Here is a 19501-nt window from a genome sequence, read left to right on the forward strand (position 1 = left end):
CAACCGTGATGGCGAACCTCGTTCCCCACGAAACCTTCTCCACCCGATGGAGGTTCTCCGTGCCCGAAGAGAAGAAGGAGACTCGTCCTGAGGAGGAAACAGACGGACATTTTAGGAGAGAGGAGATAAAGACGGAAACATGCTGATAAAGACGTACTTAATATATATATATATAAATATCCAGGATGTGGTACGAGGACTGGAGGCAGGAGAAATAAATAAATAGTAACAGAACTTTTACTAATTGATGTTGCTTTTGTAAAGAAAAAAGTTGACATTTCAGGAAATATTTGCTTTACTTACTATCTCAGTATTATTATCGCTGCACTGAACTGGAGACAAGGCGATAGTACTGGTAGCATTACATCACATCACATGTTAGACGCTTTTATCCAAAGCGACTTACATACTCAATTCTGTGGGCAATCCCCACAGAAGCACTTTGGGGTGAAGGGTCCCAGGGACACAATGACTGCAGTGGGGTTTGAACCTGTGCCCCCCCGATCCGAACACCAACGCACAACCCACTACGTCACACGCCTCCCACGGTAGCAGGAGAAACATTACAATTGTTTTAAAAAATACATTAGGTAATGAAACAAACCAACAAATATGCTTTATAATTTACAAAATATTTCTGTTTTTTAAAGAAACATATTGGAAACACTGGAAGCAGGAGAAACGTCTGAATGTTTAGCAAAGTGCACTCAAGTTCAGAGACCAGATACCCCAATCATTTCAATAATGTTTCTTGAAGTTAAAAAGAGGATGTGGTTAGCCTAGCTTAGCATAAAGACTGGAGGCAGCAGGAAGCTTAGCAACCAACAGCCAATAGAAATCCTTGATGTTGGTCCATCAGACATTTTTGATAAGTGTCTTGTCGGGTAAAAGTCTAACTTTGGTTTGCTCTATGCTCATTTGAACTGGGGTCAGGGGCGCACCTTGCAGGCCACTGCTTGGGGCCCCCCAAAGAAGGTAGATTAAGAAGGTCCACCGCAACGACAACATGAAACACCCTTTCATTCACTGCAACGACATGTCGGGAAACCCCCTACTGTGCGTGGTGATGAAAAGCTGGTTCAAGGGGCCCCCAGTGAATGTTTGCCTTGGGCCCCCACAAACTCTAGGACCGCCACTGACTGGGGTAAATCCAAAAGGCTGTTTTAGAATTCCCAAAAGTTTCTGCACCAAATAGTTGAAATTCAGCGAGAGTGTTTCGGCGCTAAAAATACAATGTATTCAAGGTTTTTCAGGTGTACTCCACATTGAGAAACGGCCCTGAAGTACTCTAAAGTGGATTCAAAGACAACGGGGGGACATTTTATCGGGAACATTTTAAAGATTGTTTTCTCCTCTTACCCTGAGCCCTAGGTATGTGTACTGTAACTGTAATGTCCACCTGATAATCACGGTATAGCCTTACTTTGGTTCACATCATTCAGGAAAATTCTCAGAGTACATTTCAAAAGGTTGCTAAAAAATTATTTAAGTATTACAAAGTAAATTTTGAACTGTGCCTGTGGCTATGTATGCATATATTATTATGTACACATATTTGTATTTACTTTTGTTTGGCCTTAGGATGGCGATAATTGGATGACCATTTAGTTTCACTTCATTTCACTGTAAATAGCATGAAATTATGAGCTGTTTTGTTGTATGTTTATGTATGTTTGAGTGTGTGAGGACCCCAGGAAGAATAGCCAATGCTCATGCTAGTGCTAATGGGGATCCTAATAAAGACATAAAGACATACTTTGGTTAGCTCTATGCTAACTTGACATGGGGTGCATACACTAAATCCAGAGACTTCCTTAAAGTTTCTGCACCAAACGGTTGAGACTCTGCTAGAAAAACAAGTCCGTTTGAGACGGGTTATTCAGGGGTTTACAGCTGAAGAGGCAGCCAGTGTTGGAGCAGGCTGAAGTGGATTCAAAGACAACTGGGGGACATGTTAAAGATGGTTTTATTCCCCTTACCCTGAGCTCCAGTTAGATGTACCGTAACTCTTGCTAACATGGCTAATCGTCACGTGTACACCTGATTACCAGGGTCAGGCTCGTTCATCTCTCTGCTGGACTAGGCTCAACGTGTCCTGATGTGAAGCTTCACGTGTCCTGATGTGAAGCTTCACGTGTCCTGATGTGAAGCTCAACGTGTCCTGATGTGAAGCTTCACGTGTCCTGATGCGAAGCTTCACGTGTCCTGATGCGAAGCTTCACGTGTCCTGATGCGAAGCTTCACGTGTCCTGATGAGAAGCTCAACGTGTCCTGATGCGAAGCTCCACGTGTCCTGATGCGAAGCTCCACGTGTCCTGATGCGAAGCTCCACGTGTCCTGATGCGAAGCTCCACGTGTCCTGATGCGAAGCTCCACGTGTCCTGATGCGAAGCTCCACGTGTCCTGATGCGAAGCTCCACGTGTCCTGATGCGAAGCTCCACGTGTCCTGATGCGAAGCTCCACGTGTCCTGATGCGAAGCTTCACGTGTCCTGATGCGAAGCTCCACGTGTCCTGATGCGAAGCTTCACGTGTCCTGATGCGAAGCTCCACGTGTCCTGATGCGAAGCTCCACGTGTCCTGATGCGAAGCTCCACGTGTCCTGATGCGAAGCTCCACGTGTCCTGATGCGAAGCTCCACGTGTCCTGATGCGAAGCTCCACGTGTCCTGATGCGAAGCTCCACGTGTCCTGATGCGAAGCTCCACGTGTCCTGATGCGAAGCTCCACGTGTCCTGATGCGAAGCTCCACGTGTCCTGATGCGAAGCTTCACGTGTCCCGATGCGAAGCTTCACGTGTCCCGATGCGAAGCTTCACGTGTCCCGATGCGAAGCTTCACGTGTCCTGATGCGAAGCTTCACGTGTCCTGATGCGAAGCTTCACGTGTCCTGATGTGAAGCTATGCTAATCAGGAGGTTAACGCGATGGATTACTAACATGACTGACATGGTTTTATCTCCATCATTATCTCCACTTAGGTGTAACTTCCCGTTAACATGACATATTCTCTCCAAAGACATGTCTGTCCATGACCCCGTTTCCTCCAGTCGCTGTGCTAAACCAGGCTGAGCATGCCCTGATTTAAGATGGCTTGCTTTGTTCGGTGAAGGAAGGACGTATAGTATTAATTACTTTAAGCGTTTCTCCCGTTCCAGTCTGTATGCTAAGCGAGGGTCCACCTCATCCTCACTCAAGTAAACATGCTCTCGTGTCGTTCTGGGGAAGACAGTAAATAACTCAAAGTGAACTATGCAGACTTGCTTTCAGAAGGAAGGAAACGAAGGGAAGGGAAGGTGAAACCGCGAGGAGATAAACGAGGACAAAACTCCACTGTCTTTCTTTCTCCTGGACAGAAACGCAGTGTGAGCTCCGAGTAAGTTATCTTTATTTCTTTTACGAGAGGTTTCGATTCCAAGCTAAGGAATGCAGGAATGCAATCTGCTCTGAAATGTGAGACATGGTGACGCAGCTCGGCCCATAATAACTAGATTCATATAATTGTATAAACTGTTTTCAGACGGCTTCCAGTGTCTCCTCTTTTGAAGGGGTTATCGCGCTCTGTGAAGAAAAGCTGGACTCATCGAGCCCTACGTGGGTTTCTCCTCCAAGAGATACTTGGCAACTGGTGTCTGTGTGTGTGTGTGTGTGGGGGCCTGTGTGTGTGTGTATGTGTGTGTGTGGGCCTGTGTGTGTGTGTGTGTGTGTGTGTGTGTGTGTGTGTGCTGTGCTGGGCCTGTGTGTATGTGTGTGGGCCCCGTGGTCTGTGTGTGCGTGTGGCGTGTGTGTGTGTGCTGTGATGTGGTCTGTGTGTGTGATGTTGTATGGTGTGGGGCCTGTGTGTGTGTGTGGGCCTGTGTGTGTGCGCGTCTGCGTGTGTGTCCTCAGTGAGTGGTGGTGTGTGTGTGTGTGTGTGTGTGTGTGTGTGTGTGTGTGTGTGTGTCTCAGTGTGTGTGGTGTGTGTGTGTGTGTGGGTGTGTGGTGTCTCAGGTGTGTGTGTGTGTTGTGTGTGTGTGTGTGTGTGGTGTTGTGTTGTGTGTGTGTGTGTGTGTGTGTGTGTGTGTGTGTCATGGCGGCCACGCATGAGTGGTGAGAGGAACTCGCTCACCTTTTTTAACATCTAAGCTCACAGACACCCGCTGGAACTGCCATCGTTATGGCAGTGGGGGTTTATAGGATGCACTGGACGCTTTTGGTACGCAGTGGTGTCTCGTTTCCCACGACTGAGATTGGCCTTTAAACAAGCAACGCCTGAACGTCTGCGACCCGAGCCCACACCGGCCGGAGATGTTCGTGTAGACTTCGAGCAATATGTGCGATTATTGTCAGATTGTGAGTGGACTACTTTCCAGAGAGATGAAAGAGCGTACAGGGCGACACTGGACACAAACACTGCTCCAGGTAAGATCTAGCTTTGCTGTTCCTCTCGGAGGCGCAGAGAAGTGGGGCAGACTGGTGACAATCCTGACCAGCGCTTTTTTCATTAATGGAATATTCTCCGCGACGCAACGAAACACGCTACGGATTCCAGCTTCTGAAATATGTCGCCAGAATCCTGAAGAAAATTCCCTCTTTCTGCGACCCGGCCCGGTGGACCTTACAGCTGCCTCGCTGACACCTTGGGTCGAAATGCAGCTTCGCTTCCTCCGTGAGAGAACACAACCAGCGCTGCGGGCCGCCGGGACAGAGACACAACGGCAGCCAAGGAACGTTTCCAGGAACACGCTGGCATATCTCTGGCAACACCGCAAATCATCGGTATCATTTTAAAGAACAGCTGTTTTCCGGAAACCCCGCCCACTGTTAGTGATACAGCCAATGTGTATGACTACTATAAAGCCAAATGTCAAACTGTGCCGAGGGCTACTCCCCTGGCCACGCCCCCTTGGTACAATTTCATTGACAGAATAGAGCCAGGCTATTTCCCAGACACCCAGGATTTTACATTGGCAGCTCAGCCGTGTGGAGAAGGAGGTGCTATGTGTTCCCCTAAGTGTGCTGTGCTGCTTAGCCCTGATATATTTGATTCCCTGTCTTATGTAATATAATTTGTGGAACCAAATAAAGTATTCAAATGTGTGTCTCAGTGTGTGTGTGTGTGTGTGTGTGTGTGTGTGTGTGTGTGTGTGTGTGTGTGTGTGTGTGTGTGTGTGTGTGTGTGTGTGTGTGTGTGTGTGTGTGTGTGTGTGTGTGTGTGTGTGTGTGTGTGTGTGTGTGTGTGTGTGTGTGACGTCGGGGGAAGCACTCTCAGTTAATGCACACAGGAAACCCAAACAATGAGAATAAAGAGCGTTGACGCACAAAGAAAGTCTGTTTTGTTGTCCGTCATTGAAAAAGAGGAATTTCCTTCTCAATCAGCTTTCGATAAACGCTGGAATAATCTTTGAGAATAATCCGGCGCACGTTTTCTAAAACTCAGTCGGCAGATTAGTGGAAACACAATGAAGGGAATTCAAACGGCTCCAGAAATAACTCTCAGGGCGTTATTAAAAAAGTGTGAAGTCTCGAGAGAGAGAGAGAGAGAGAGAGAGAGAGAGAGAGAGAGAGAGAGAGAGAGAGAGAGAGAGAGAGAGAGAGGCTGGTTTCCAAACAGCACTTTTCCATCACTTAGTGAACTCTCAGCCAACATTCACTCAGCGACACATGTTTGGATATCTCATATTGTATTCAATGCTCAACAACCAGCAGCAGAACAACGGATCACGTGTGCAATCAACCCCGACAGCGACACACAGGGGACGGAGACTCGTGCAAAACGAGCATAATAGTCATTTATTTAACATTTCTGTCGCAGTTTTCTACGATGTGGTTTTTTGCAGTATCAGGGCTCGACGTTATAAACGGCCCGCTGGCACTATTTAGACGCCCCGGGTAGCATAACGTACTTTCCACTTGCCCGCTCGGGCCACTACAAATATTGCTTTAAATGATAAAAGTAGACATGTGGAGATTATCCGGCTGACCAAAAGGTGCATTCATCAAACGGGTTCCACAGACCTTATTTCCAGCTATTTTCCCGAAACCCTGTGGAGAAATCCCGTTGCTTTCTGTGGAGGGAACCAGCAGCTACTTCCTGGTTTCAGGACGCGTCACTGCTGCACCTCTCAATACGATGCCAGCATAAACAAGGTCTTCTGTCGGCTCTGTGCATCAATGCGACCTCTGCTGACAGCAAGTGAAGAGGAGACCATATAAAGGTATTGGCTCGAGGGAAGTGTCCCAGTTGAGGATAATGAAGGTTCTAATCAAATCAATTACATATAGCCATTACATGTCTAACTCCTAATGACAGGAAGGCAGAAAGCGCATTATACAAATAATAATACTCATAATAATAGCAGACATTTTTTAACAATGACCACAATATCATTATTTTAATAAACCAAATATGAACAATTGAGGAAAATGAGGAAGAACTGATTGTTCAAATGTTGTAGTACAAGTAGTAATGTAGTTAGTGCATACATTACTATGGCAACAAATGTGTTAATTTTCTTCATTATTAGTCGATTTTCTTTTTGGTGGACGAATGCTCCGGGCAATTCCTGGAGGCTTTTTACCCTTAATGTCTACCCCTGTGTATCACAATTAAAGGTCACCTATCATGCTAATTTTGGGCAATAGAGGCGAAGTCCCTCCCCTTCCGGAAGGAAACTTCTTCCTTCGGGCCGGAGGTTACTCGTCCCAAGGAGCAGAACGAAGCGGTATAAAAACAGTTTTATCCCAGCAGCTGTTGCACACATCAACACATCATAGGAGCGTCCCACTGATGCCTATTTTTATTTATTTATTTAATTTTGAATTGTGAATTTTGAATGTCCATGTTTGTTTGTACTAGTGTTTTCCTTCTTAAAAAGAGATGTGGTTGAGCTGGGTGTACTTGTACTTTTACTAGTCCTTTATTAGAGACGTTTGTGTCTGTTTTTAGTGTCAGGATGGAACCCTTGTATTTTTCTCTGCAAACAGAATCTACCTACGGGTACAAATAAATAACCTGAACCTTTTTCACGTTATAAATCATGGTTAGCAGTTAACTTGTAGATTCACTGCCTATAGTTTGTTGCTATCATTGAGCAACTTCTAACTCTGTAATCAACAACGTTCTTCTCTCCAGGTCACACCTCGAGTCTATTCCTGCTTTTAACCCTAGCCCCATGACGCTGATTTGCACATAGCGAGGTCTTTCACTTCAGAGACGAGTATACAATGCTAACAAGATGCTAAACGGTACGTGACTCATCAGATGCCAATACTGAGATTTGCTGCAATGCCCAGGACCAGCCGTCCAATCGATGCATTGATAACTCCCACAGCCTTTTATATTGAATTACTGCCGGATGAATCATGTGTGGAGTCCCCAGGGAGCAGGGAGCTAAACGATGTTAGGAGGACGCTGAATTAACAAAAATAACAATTCTGGGGACGTCTCGGGTGGAAAAGTCGTTCCCAAACGCAATTAACTGGTTTACTTTGCGACTCAGCCCAAAGCTACAATTTGAAACCCGGGAGCGGATAAGAAAGCATTTTCCATGTGTGTTTATATTCCCAAGGCACCGTGCTTCTATCGAGCAGCGCTGAGGCTGTCGGCGGATGACTCGTTTTCCATTTGTATGGGTTTTTCAGAGTTTTAAACGATACTGTAGGAGAGCCTGAGACCAACTCCCAGAACACCCCGACAAACAAATACTACACGAATTATAGAAATGTCAACACCAGAGACCCAGAAAAAGCAATTATGTGTTGTTTTTCTGCAGGTGCTATTGATAAGAGCCATGAGCATCAACAGGCAGAGGGAATAGCCCCCTGATAATGGCTTCTGGTCATTTATTCAGGGCATGGAGACTGAAAATGTATGGGTCCAGAGGTTCAAATATGTTGGGATCCATCAGGGAGGAAAGGTGTTACTAAAGGATTAGACTGGTTGCATCATGGGAAGAGTGGGATCCAGCTTTAGGAGATCCATAATACGGACTTTTAAAGTTCGTCTATAATCAAAAAATCCAATCAAGACGTTAACAAATTCCCATGGAAGTGATTTTTGCTTTTCTCCCAGAGAGGTGGGAGGACTACAACTCGGTACACAGCCTTCCTGTTCCTTGGATATGTTGCTGCTGCTAGCTGTGTGTTAGCATGCCACTCGTAAAGCTATGGAAACACTGCTGAAGTTTAGGATGTTAGGAAAGAACTATACAATACAACTTTATTTATAAAGCACTTTAAACCTCCAGACCAAAGTGCTGTACAGGCAAACAGATGACACACAGCTCAGCTCTCACGCCATAACACAAGTACAAGGAAAACAAAAAACTATTTAAATGCAAAAAACAACACTCTGAAAGATGTTGAAACGCCAAATGTTAAAACGCTAAGGAGAAGAGGTGGGTTTTAAGAAGCGATGTAAAAGCAGGCGGTGTGGAGGCCCGTCTGATCTCCAGGGGCAGAGCGTCCCACAGTGCGGGAGCCGCGACAGAGAAGCAACGGCCCCTCTGAGCTTTGACTTGGTTTCAGGAGAAAATCTCCTGCTTCACGTAAATCACTAAATCACTAAATCACTATGTGTGTCCTCCCCGTAAGTTATGTAAACTAAGAACTCATCAGAAACACGATATTTGGAGGAGGCGAAACAGAAAGAAGACTCCGGTAAGTTCACCAGAATCTGCCGTCTCATCACACCTACTTTCAGTACATATTCGGGGAGTTGTCGTCGTACTATTTCAAATTGAAATCTACATCTCCAGGGATTTCATGGTGCATTCAGGTACACCTCAACAACTATGAGAACGCAAGCTGTTGTTGAACTCTAGTGCCATCTAGCTTTTTCCTTGACTTTCCAATAAACCAACTCTTTAAATGTGTTGAGAAACAATTACAAATTTGACAATACGGCCTTCCTGTGGTACATCCCAAAATAAAACATGGTGGTTATATACCATGGAGCCAATCTAATAAGGAATATCTTTCAAATGTAAATTCTTGGTGCTTTAGTGCATACAACCATTGGGCTGCTGATCTCTACAAACTACATCACCATTTTACTTTTGTAACAAAAACATTTCCCAAATAGCGATCATTAAATAATATATCTATCTATCTATATTCTATCAATGGCGTACCCTTCAGTCCAGGAAAACAAGTATAAATATTGAAGCATGTGAAAAATGTTATATACGCTGTTTGCAGAAGGGAATCCACCGAGGTCAGACAGGTGGTTTTAAAGCAGAAGTCCAGCTGAGGTTATCTATTCCTCGCTGTGGGTTTCTAACGGCCGGTTCACACCCCCCATCGGCTAATCCAAAGGCAGGACGTCTGTCCTTCCTTTGCTCAGTTGGTATCTGCCTTTCCCAGCCAGACACACTATCTCTGCATCACTTATCTACTCTTTATCTACACTTTATCTACCTCCAAGCAATTGCCTGTATGTGCCTTCCCCCAAACATCCCAAACCGTCTATCTGCTTGCCATATAGTGGCAGGAATAAGTCCTACAACCCAGAAAGTTAGCAGGTGTTTACTTCCTGTTCCTTTGTCTGGAAGTCATTGTGTTTCTGAATGTGTAACTTGTTGATTTGTTAGTCTGAAATAAGGTCTGTGGTTAACACAAGCTGAAGAGATGTTAACGTTTTATTCTATGACACAAAATATGTGAGTAAATACCCAACTGGTTGGATTTAAAAACTGCTAACAAGTGTCTAATGAGACGACTAAACGCCTTCACGCCCAACATTAGCCACCTTTAGCTTAGCGGTGGTGACGTGAAGTCATGTGACCGTGCTGTAGTTCCTTTATAGCCCAACATTAGCCGCCTTTAGCTTAGTGGTGGTGACGTGAAGTCATGTGACCGTGCTGTCAGTTCCTTTATAGCCCAACATTAGCCGCCTTTAGCTTGAGCGGTGGTGGCGTGAAGTCATGTGACCGTGCTGTAGTTCCTTTATAGCCCAAACATTAGCCTCCTTTAGCTTAGGCGGTGGTGACATGAAGTCATGTGACCGGGCTGTAGTTCCTTTATAGCCCAACATTAGCCTCCTTTAGCTTAGCGGTGGTGACGTGAAGTCATGTGACCCGTGCTGTAGTTCCTTATAGCCCAACATTAGCCGCCTTAGCTTAGCAGTGGTGACGTGAAGTCATGTGACCGTGCTGTAGTTCCTTTATAGCCCAACATTAGCCGCCTTTAGCTTAGCGGTGGTGAAGTGAAGTCATGTGACCGTGCTGTAGTTCCTTTATAGCCCAACATTAGCCTCCTTTAGCTTAGCGGTGGTGAAGTGAAGTCAGTGACCGTGCTGTAGTTCCTTTATAGCCCACATTCGCCGCCTTTAGCTTAGGCCGGTGGTGACATGAAGTCATGTGACCGTGCTGTAGTTCCTTTATAGCCTATACATTAGCCGCCTTTAGCTTAGCGGTGGTGACGTGAAGTCATGTGACCATGCTGTAGTTCCTTTATAGTCTATCGTTAGCTTCTTACTTCATAAAGTAGTGTTAATATGTGGAGATTATCGTGCTGACAAGCGTATAAGTATCATAAAGGTTTATTTTCTGCTATGATCCAAAATCTGGCATTCCTATTGCTTTTTTGTGGAGAGATCCAGGGAGATGCTAACTCCAAAATACATTACCTGCAGCAGCTTTGTAGGGGACAAGTTCACATCAGTCATTCTCTTATTTTAATTCCTCCACATCTCCACAACCCCCCGGCGGTCTGCCATTTCCCTCTTCACTTTTAGTCTCTCTGATTGTCGTCCTGGTGTTATAATTACAACCGTTTGTGCCGCAGTCACCTCATAATCATCTCAAGCGAATTAATCATCCGTCCAAATGTGAGCGTCGGAATCAAAACCTGTCAGTCAAACTGTCCAACACGACTCCTAAGAGCTCCTGAGGTGAGGTGAGTTTCATCAAAACAATTATCTGCACCACTGAGGCGTCATGTGGGGTCTTCAGGTGCTCCTCTAAATATGTTAGAAGTGACGGGTCTAGATCTTTGAGTTTCCTCCAATGAGAATTACAAAAAAAAAGACATTTTCCCATCCCTCCTTCTTCTGTCTTCTAGTTCTTTTTAAATGTTCTGTATTTTTCTTCTTCCTCTTTTCCTACTTCTTTGTTTTCCATCTTTTTTAGTTCCGTCTTCTTTTCTCCTTACGTCTATCATCTTCTTCCTCCGAGTTTTCCTTCTTCCATCGTCTTATACCGTTTGTCATCTTCTTTGACCCTTCTTCATTTCCTTTCCACACTCGTCTTTTCTTATGAAGCTCAGCGTAAGTTCAACCAGGAAGACCGTCTTTACTCATTCGTTTACTCTTTCCATGTTACTACTCTCTCTCCTCTCAATAAGTGATTGGGGGCGTCACTCCCCAGCTTAGCCAATAACTTCGCTCTATTCCCACAAGCTTATCATAGCGCTCCGCTAACCCTTTTAAATCTGCTCTCCCCCCCCCTGACAGCTGTCATTTCAGGTGACTCAACGCAACCATCCTCCCCCCCTTTCCACCTCCTGTCCCTCTGAATCCAGGGTCAAGCTAAGCCCCTCCCCTTCAGACCGACCCCAACTATCCATTCATCACCACCAGGGTCAAGCTAAGCCCCTCCCCTTCAGACCGACCCCAACTATCCATTCACCACCACCAGGGTCAAGCTAAGCCCCTCCCCTTCATACCGACCCCAACTACCATTCACCATCACCAGGGTCAAGCTAAGCCCCTCCCCTTCAGACCGACCCCAACCATACATTCACCACCACCACCAGGGTCAGGTTAAGCCCCTCCCCTTCAAGACCGACCCCAACTATCCATTCCCCACAACAGGGTCAAGCTAAGCCCCTCCCCTTCAGACCGAACCCAACTATCCATTCACCACCACCAGGGTCAAGCTAAGCCCCTCCCCTACAGACCGACCCCAAACTATCCATTCACCACCACCAGGTCAAGCTAAGCCCCTCCCCTTCAGAACCGAACCCAACCATCCATTCACCACCACCAGGGTCAAGCTAAGCCCCTCCCCTACAGACCCGACCCAACTATCCATTCACCACCACCAGGGTCAAGCTAAGCCCCTCCCCTTCAGACCGACCCCAACTATCCATTCACCACCACCAGGGTCAAGCTAAGCCCCTCCCTTCACACCGACCCCAACTATCCATTCACCATCACCAGGGTCAAGCTAAGCCCCTCCCCTTCAGACCGACCCCAACCATCCATTCACACACCACCACCAGGGTCAGGTTAAGCCCTCCCCTTCAGACCAGACCCCAACTATCCATTCACCACCACCAGGGTCAAGCTAAGCCCCTCCCCTACAGACCGACCCCAACTATCCATTCACCACCACCAGGGTCAAGCTAAGCCCCTCCCTTCAGACCGAACCCAACCATCCATTCACCACCACCAGGGTCAAGCTAAGCCCCTCCCCTACAGACCGACCCCAACTATCCATTCACCACCACCAGGGTCAAGCTAAGCCCCCCCCTTCAGACCGAACCCAACCATCCATTCACCACCACCAGGGTCAAGCTAAGCCCCTCCCCTTCAGACCGAACCCAACCATCCATTCACCACCAGTGCCTAGACCGCGGGGGGTTTCATCGGGATCGTTTCTCCCCTCCCGAATGATACTCCCGCACCACGGGACCTAATTGCCAAAATCACCATTACATTAATTTGTGTATTCCTGGCAATAAATATGTATTCTTACAAAAAACCGTCTCTCCTGATTGAACTTCTGTTACTTTAAAACTGCTTTTGGTCTTCTTATGTCTATTTTCGTCCTTGTCTTTTCATCTTCTTCAATATTTCGTATTTTTCTGTCTTTTTTCGTTCTCGTCTTTTTCCCCTTTCTGTCTTCTTTAGTAACTGTATTTGGTTTTCCACATTTAGTATTTTTTCCATGTTTCTTCTCCCACTTCTATCTATTTAGTATTTACTAGGGATGCTCCGATCGCTAATTTTGGGGGCCGATTGCCGGAATCAGTATCGGCCAATACCGATCGAGTGGGCGGGGCCTATGGGGGATCTTCCATTTAAAAGTGATGTTTAAACTCAGTTAATGCTCATTCACTGGCGCTTCCACAAACAACAAACCAACATAATTATTACATTCAAATGAAGTACATTATTCAAGTTTACATTAACTTTGGAGAATAACACGGAGATGAGCAGAAGCACTCTCTCTCTTCTGACAGCCTGTCAGTATCTCATGCAGCTCACTGATCCAGTAATGAGTGACCCGACAGTGAAGAATAAATATATGTATAACTAGTTTAGCTTGTTCCAGAGGTAGATCAAACAGCTGAGTGTGTTCGGTCTAACTCTTAGTGTGTGTGTCGCTCTGCTCTCCGGTCCGTCACAGCGGGTGGAGCTGCAGGATTTCTGCTTCACACACGTTGCATACCGCTATTTTATTGTCATTTTCGGACACCTTAAAATACTGCAAGACCGGTGAAGCCATTTTGCCGAGCTTGTTTTGCCGCACACAGAGAAAAGTGTCATAATTCGCAGATGGTGTCGTGGTCACGGACGAATACATTTTTTTTTTTTAGAAAAAATAAATAAATAAATGGGTCGCGAAATATACTTGGGCGGCCGTTAATATACCTGGGCAGCCCGCCCAAGTATAGTCTATGTGTGGGAAACCCCGATTAGCCAATCAGCAACCAAGGTAACCAAGGTAACCCCCTTATCACCTGAATCTCCTCTAGAGCTCCATTGAGTTCTTTGTAACCAGATGTCTCTCAGAGGGGCGTGGGGAGGGGCTCCTTATTTTCATCTAAAGTAACAGACAGAGAATCAGCACTTTGGAAACAGGGCTGAAACAGAGGGGATTATGGGTAATGCTGTAATCTGTTTGGTGTTTCAGCCAATCAGAGACAGGCTCTGGATATATCTGAGACCTGTGATATATTGATGAAGAAGAGTATAATCGGGGACCTTTAAGAATGTCCTCCACCAAAGGGAAATCCTGAGGCGAGGTGAAGTGAAGGATTGCTGGTTTTCTGAATAGCCGTCTGATTAAAAGTGTCGGATCGGAGGGCGACGGATGATGGACAATGGGTGAGTTAAGGTGAGGCAGGAGGAGTGAGACGGGACAAGGTGAACAGAGAGAGTCGGGATGTCAGCAAGACGAGATGGTGTCCATGTTGAACAGATTCACTAAAGTGGGCTCAGGAGTTTTTGGTGGATTTAAATTCTCTGATTGGAGGAAAGCTCACTGGTTGATTCAGACGTTCCTGCAGGTTATCTGGTGAGAGGTTTACAAATGATTTACACTGACGGCTAAACACCAGACATGCTGAATAAAGATGACTCAAATATGTTTGCTTGAAGCATTACTTCAGCAAGCTGTTGGACTTCTGTCTCCATGTTCTTTACTTCTCATCTACTCCAGGGTTGTCAAACTCAAGGCCCGGGGGCCAAATCTGGCCCGCGACTTCATTTCATGTGGCCCCATAAGAGCTTGCAAAGAATATAATATGTTTGTAATACGGTTACATGGCGATTTACAGAAGCACGTTGCCCATAAACTACATGTCCCACAATGCATCTCAAATTTGAATTTTTTCTTTTAAATATGCATTTTTTCTCAGAATTGACTTTTTTCCAAATGTCTTTTAAAATCATTTTGTGACATTCTCACTGAAGAGACTTGCAATTATTTGCCCTAGACTTCTGCTTTCCAGACGTAGTTAAATATGAAGTTATCCGATAATAATTCAATGCAGAGGCAATAATGTAATATATAATACATTAGTTTATATATTAAATATGTATGTATTTTTATGTAGTCTTAAAGTTACAACCGGCCCTTTGAGTGCAACCATAAAGCGAATGTGGCCCGTGATGAAAATTGAGTTTGACACCCCTGATATACTCTATCCTTTGTTAGTATTTTACAACCGTAAATGAAAACAGATAAACCATGAGAAACCGTGTCTCCTTGGGTCTGTTTTGACATGCTATGAGACATCCAACAAAACATCTTTAAACGAGTTTTTCAAATAAAACATGAAGGGAGTTAGTCGTCTTTGACATCACGTCAGGCGGAATAATAATATATATCCTCTACATGGGAAGGTCAACAGTATCTCCTTTCCACAACTTATGAGGTACTTAAAGCTCCACGCTGTTCTGGTTCTCACCCGCCCCCTTGTTATGAAGGTTGTTCTGCATGTGAACGGTCTGCAGAGTCACACACCCTCAAAGTGCACCCTGTGGAGTAAAGCTCTAACTCAGAGAAGACCTGTCTGCTGCCCCAGAACGCCTCGCTGGACATTTCTCTTCTTCCATTGTTTGCTTCCTGGGTTCTGTGACGTGTGCACACCCACATCAACAACAAATGGACCAATCCGTGGAGCCCCTCACTCACCAGGACCCCTTGGCTAACTAGTGTGTGTGTGTGTGTGTGTGTGTGTGCGTGCGTGCTCAGGATGAGTTTCGCTTGTTCTCGCTGTATCGCCGACCCGGAAGCCTGTCCACTCCTCGCAGCAACGAGCCTCGCAACGTCCCGACCAATCAGAGCTTGGCTCGCAGGGAGGGGGGAGGAGCTCCAACAAGCCGTGTAGGACAGAGAGTGAATACACAGACTATCAGAGATGCTGTGAGAAACCAATGTGAGTTTGGAACATTGAACAAAGTGAATCTATTCTAGTCGACCTCAACGATGGAGCTATGGTCAGGAGAAATGGCCGTGACACGGGAGCTTTAAGACAAAATAAGTTACACTCGTGTTGAAGTGTCTGAAACAAGCGTTTAGATTTATTGTTTTCAAGCAAGTTGCACTTCTGTCTCCATTTTCCTAACATCTGCATCCCAACTATTTCCTTTGTCGGGGTAGAGTCGCTCTGAACCGCCAACACCACAACTAGCTAATGCATCCACTGTTTACACATTAGGATTTTGAAAGAGCGTAAACTGCGACAGCACAGTCGTTGTACTTTATGAATAAAACTGACGGATATGTTTTTTTAATGTCCGACGAGGAGAATCCTGCATTCTCCCAAATATCTCCAAAAACAAATTGCGTGGAAGTCTATGAAAACATATCCTTACTTCTCACGGGATTTATTACCTTAGTGAACATGATGATTTTATGGTCTCAATCGCTCGGTTTGATTCCTCTTTGATTCCGCACGATGTTCCTTTAGTAGATTAAGATCACATTTAGAGTCAAATACAAGATAAAGGAGGGTCCTTCTAAGATGGCGAAAAATACCAAACTCAAGGACTCGAAACACCAAAATAGACCACCGTAATTTTCGGACTATAAGCCGCGCCTTTTTTCCCATTTTACGACCCTGCGGCTTATACAACGGTGCGGCTAATCTATGGATGTTTACAGCTAACGGCCACTAGGGGACCTCCCTACATCTATTGGATGTTACAGGTTACAGTCCACCACCTTTAACGCTATGGGCTCTAGGAACCGGTCCGCGCCCGCCACCTCTAAGCGGCTGCTCCAGCAGGAAAAGCTGGAGGGCCGGAAAAGAGCGATACAGGTAGCGCGCCAAAGTAAAAGGTGGAACCGAGAGACAGAACGAGAGCAAGACAGACGGACATTACGAGAGCGAGGGCAGTTTGTGCAAGGACGTTGTCATGCACAAACCCTTCGCATCAGTTCGAGGCGTGGACGACCAGCGGCGATAAATCATTCACCAAAACTGGTCGCATGGGAAAAGCAACTTTCGCTCAAGTTTGCGAGTGGATCCTGACGGCGTGGAGGAGTGTCAACACAATCCACGATCACCAACGGGCTCCGAAAGGCTGGACTGCTTGGTAATTACTAAATGGACTCTAAATAACCCCAATGAACGATAATAATCCTATGTCTTGCCCGTGCTGTGTGCTGTACTTTTTATTGTCTGTTTATTGTATGTTGAACTGTATGGAACAAGCTGTAATACTCTGCACTGAACACGAAGTCCACCAGCCTGGCTGTGTGGTCATTAAAGATTCTAATCTAATCTAATTAAAGCTTAAAGCACCTGCGGCTTATAGTCCAGTGCGGCTTGTATATGTACACATCATTCAATTTATCTGCTGCGCCTTATAGTCCGAAAGTTACGGTACATCTTTTACACAGTAGTTGCGTTATTTCACCAGGAAAAGTAGTTTCCCAACAACTCCCCAACTTCTGTCGACTCCCGCCTTTGGCTCTGTCGACTCCCCCGCCTCGAGATGGAGGGCGGTGTGTGATGTACCGACAGCAAAGCCCCTTCAGACACATTTATGACCTACAGTAGATGAATAACGTTGACTTGAAACACACACAACTGTTGGCCCTCGTTTAAATTCCTCTCAACTTCCTGCCAGTCGACAAGATTCCTTTCATGACCTTCCCATGTTGATGAGGAACATTGTTAAGGTGATACATTAAGCGTGGGGGAAGTGAACAAAGAAAAGGAGAAATCAGTCAAAATGGAAGAGCGGAGGCGGAAAGTAGATCCTAATCTCCTGCCAAGGCCAATCGGACTCCGGGAAACATCACTCCCTGTAAAGGTTATTTTGCCATGTGGGAAATATCCATTAACTTAACTATATTTTCTTTAAATTCTACACACACACACACACACACACACACACACTGCGCTGTATTTCCTTTGAGATCACGATGCGTAAGTCAAACCCCACAGGTACCAAATGCCGGATAAAGCCTAATCCTCTTCTTACACAGTCAAACCTCTGGATTACTGAAGCAGCAATTATAACTCCAAGTATAGTAAAAACCCCTTATCTCCGACTTACTTGCTAAGTGTGGGTTCAGAGGATTACCAGACAAAGCCAGGGTGTTACTCCTGATTACTCGCGACTGGATTTACTATTCCTAACGGTTACCTGCTCGTGGCTCCACGGTCCGGTTGCCATTAGGATCCATGAAGATGAATCTTCCTCCGGAGAAGTCGGAGCCGTAGTCGGACAGGTAGAGGAGCGAGGTGTAGTCGAAGGAGCCGTACGTCACCTGCAGACGGAGAGAGGGAAGACATTACTCTCACATGCTGAAGCTAAACAGGTTACAATGCTTTATGCCTTTTGTTATTTTGATCACTAGATGGCGGAATGGGGCCACGGCATATCACTGGGTGTCAGGGAATCATCCTGTACACATGTTTACCCTTCGCCCCTCTGACGCAGAGGCCCAGCCTCGAGCAGCCGCTAGCCCCCTGAGGAGGGGCCTGCTAGCGAGTTGCTGTTGTCACCAGTTTGTGACCTGGAACACATTCTCCTCGGGTGGAGAGGACCCCGAGCCGATAAGAGACAAACACATGTGATCCAGTTGTCCTCAGCTGTTTAGTCTCTCTATTGAAGCATGTTGGTGATCACACTTCTGAACTACAACCTGGAGCTGCAGGAGGGTTCATCTTCTACCGTGTGGGTCAGACCGTGGCCCGAGACATGTCTCTGAGGTCCTGACTCCATCAGAGCTCCAGCTCTCCTCGTGTCTCTGAGTCCTGACTCCATCAGAGCTCCAGCTCTCCTCGTGTCTCTGAGTCCTGACTCCATCAGAGCTCCAGCTCTCCTCGTCTCTCTGAGTCCTGACTCCATCAGAGCTCCAGCTCTCCTCGTGTCTCTGAGTCCTGACTCCATCAGAGCTCCAGCTCTTCCTCGTGTCTCTGAGTCCTGACTCCATCAGAGCTCCAGCTCTCCTCGTCTCTCTGAGTCCTGACTCCATCAGAGCTCCAGCTCTCCTCGTGTCTCTGAGTCCTGACTCCATCAGAGCTCCAGCTCTCCTCGTCTCTCTGAGTCCTGACTCCATCAGAGCTCCAGCTCTCCTCTGGTCTCTTTGAGTCCTGACTCCATCAGAGCTCCAGCTCTCCTCGTGTCTCTTTGAGTCCTGACTCCATCAGAGCTCCAGCTCTCCTCGTCTCTCTGAGTCCTGACTCCATCAGAGCTCCAGCTCTCCTCGTGTCTCTTTGAGTCCCGACTCCATCAGAGCTCCAGCTCTCCTCGTGTCTCTGAGTCCTGACTCCATCAGAGCTCCAGCTCTCCTCGGAGTCTCTGAGTCCTGACTCCATCAGAGCTCCAGCTCTCCTCGTCTCTCTGAGTCCTGACTCCATCAGAGCTCCAGCTCTCCTCGTGTCTCTTTGAGTCCTGACTCCATCAGAGCTCAGCCACAGTATTGAGTATGTTAGTCGCTTGGGATAAAAGCGTCTAACAAGTGTAATGTGATGTAATATTTCTACAATTTCAATCATATTATTCAACTGCTATGTTTTACTATATATATATATATATATATATTTGTTATGTTATTATAGTTTCTTCAAATAGTTTTCTATCCGTGTTTAAAAATGCTTGTTTTATTTGTATGAATGCACCGCGACATCAAGTCACAAAGGAACATCAATCGACAGAATAAAGTACATTTAAAGAAGCCCTTCTGGAGTCGTTGCTCTCCTGTCGTGCGCTATAGGGTTTAGTGCATGTAAACGGTCTGCAGCGGCTAACACCCCTCATGTCTTCCTCAGAATCTCCTCGTCTCTTTGCCTCCTCTTCTAAAACAAAGTGTGTATGTCTTAAAGTCATTTCA

General features: G+C 46.0%; 1 protein-coding gene across 1 annotated transcript in view; it reads right to left on the reverse strand.

Moving 5' to 3' along the window:
• The window catches only part of ogfod3 (2-oxoglutarate and iron dependent oxygenase domain containing 3), a 38565-nt gene that overhangs the window by 387 nt on the left and 18677 nt on the right, over positions 1–19501 (reverse strand). Inside the window, 2 exon segments of the mRNA XM_034107583.2 lie at positions 2–87; positions 17809–17932. Coding sequence (XP_033963474.1) covers positions 2–87; positions 17809–17932 — 210 coding nt within the window.

Source organism: Pseudochaenichthys georgianus, chromosome 19, assembly GCF_902827115.2.
Source record: "Pseudochaenichthys georgianus chromosome 19, fPseGeo1.2, whole genome shotgun sequence".
NCBI classification, from domain to species: domain Eukaryota; kingdom Metazoa; phylum Chordata; class Actinopteri; order Perciformes; family Channichthyidae; genus Pseudochaenichthys; species Pseudochaenichthys georgianus.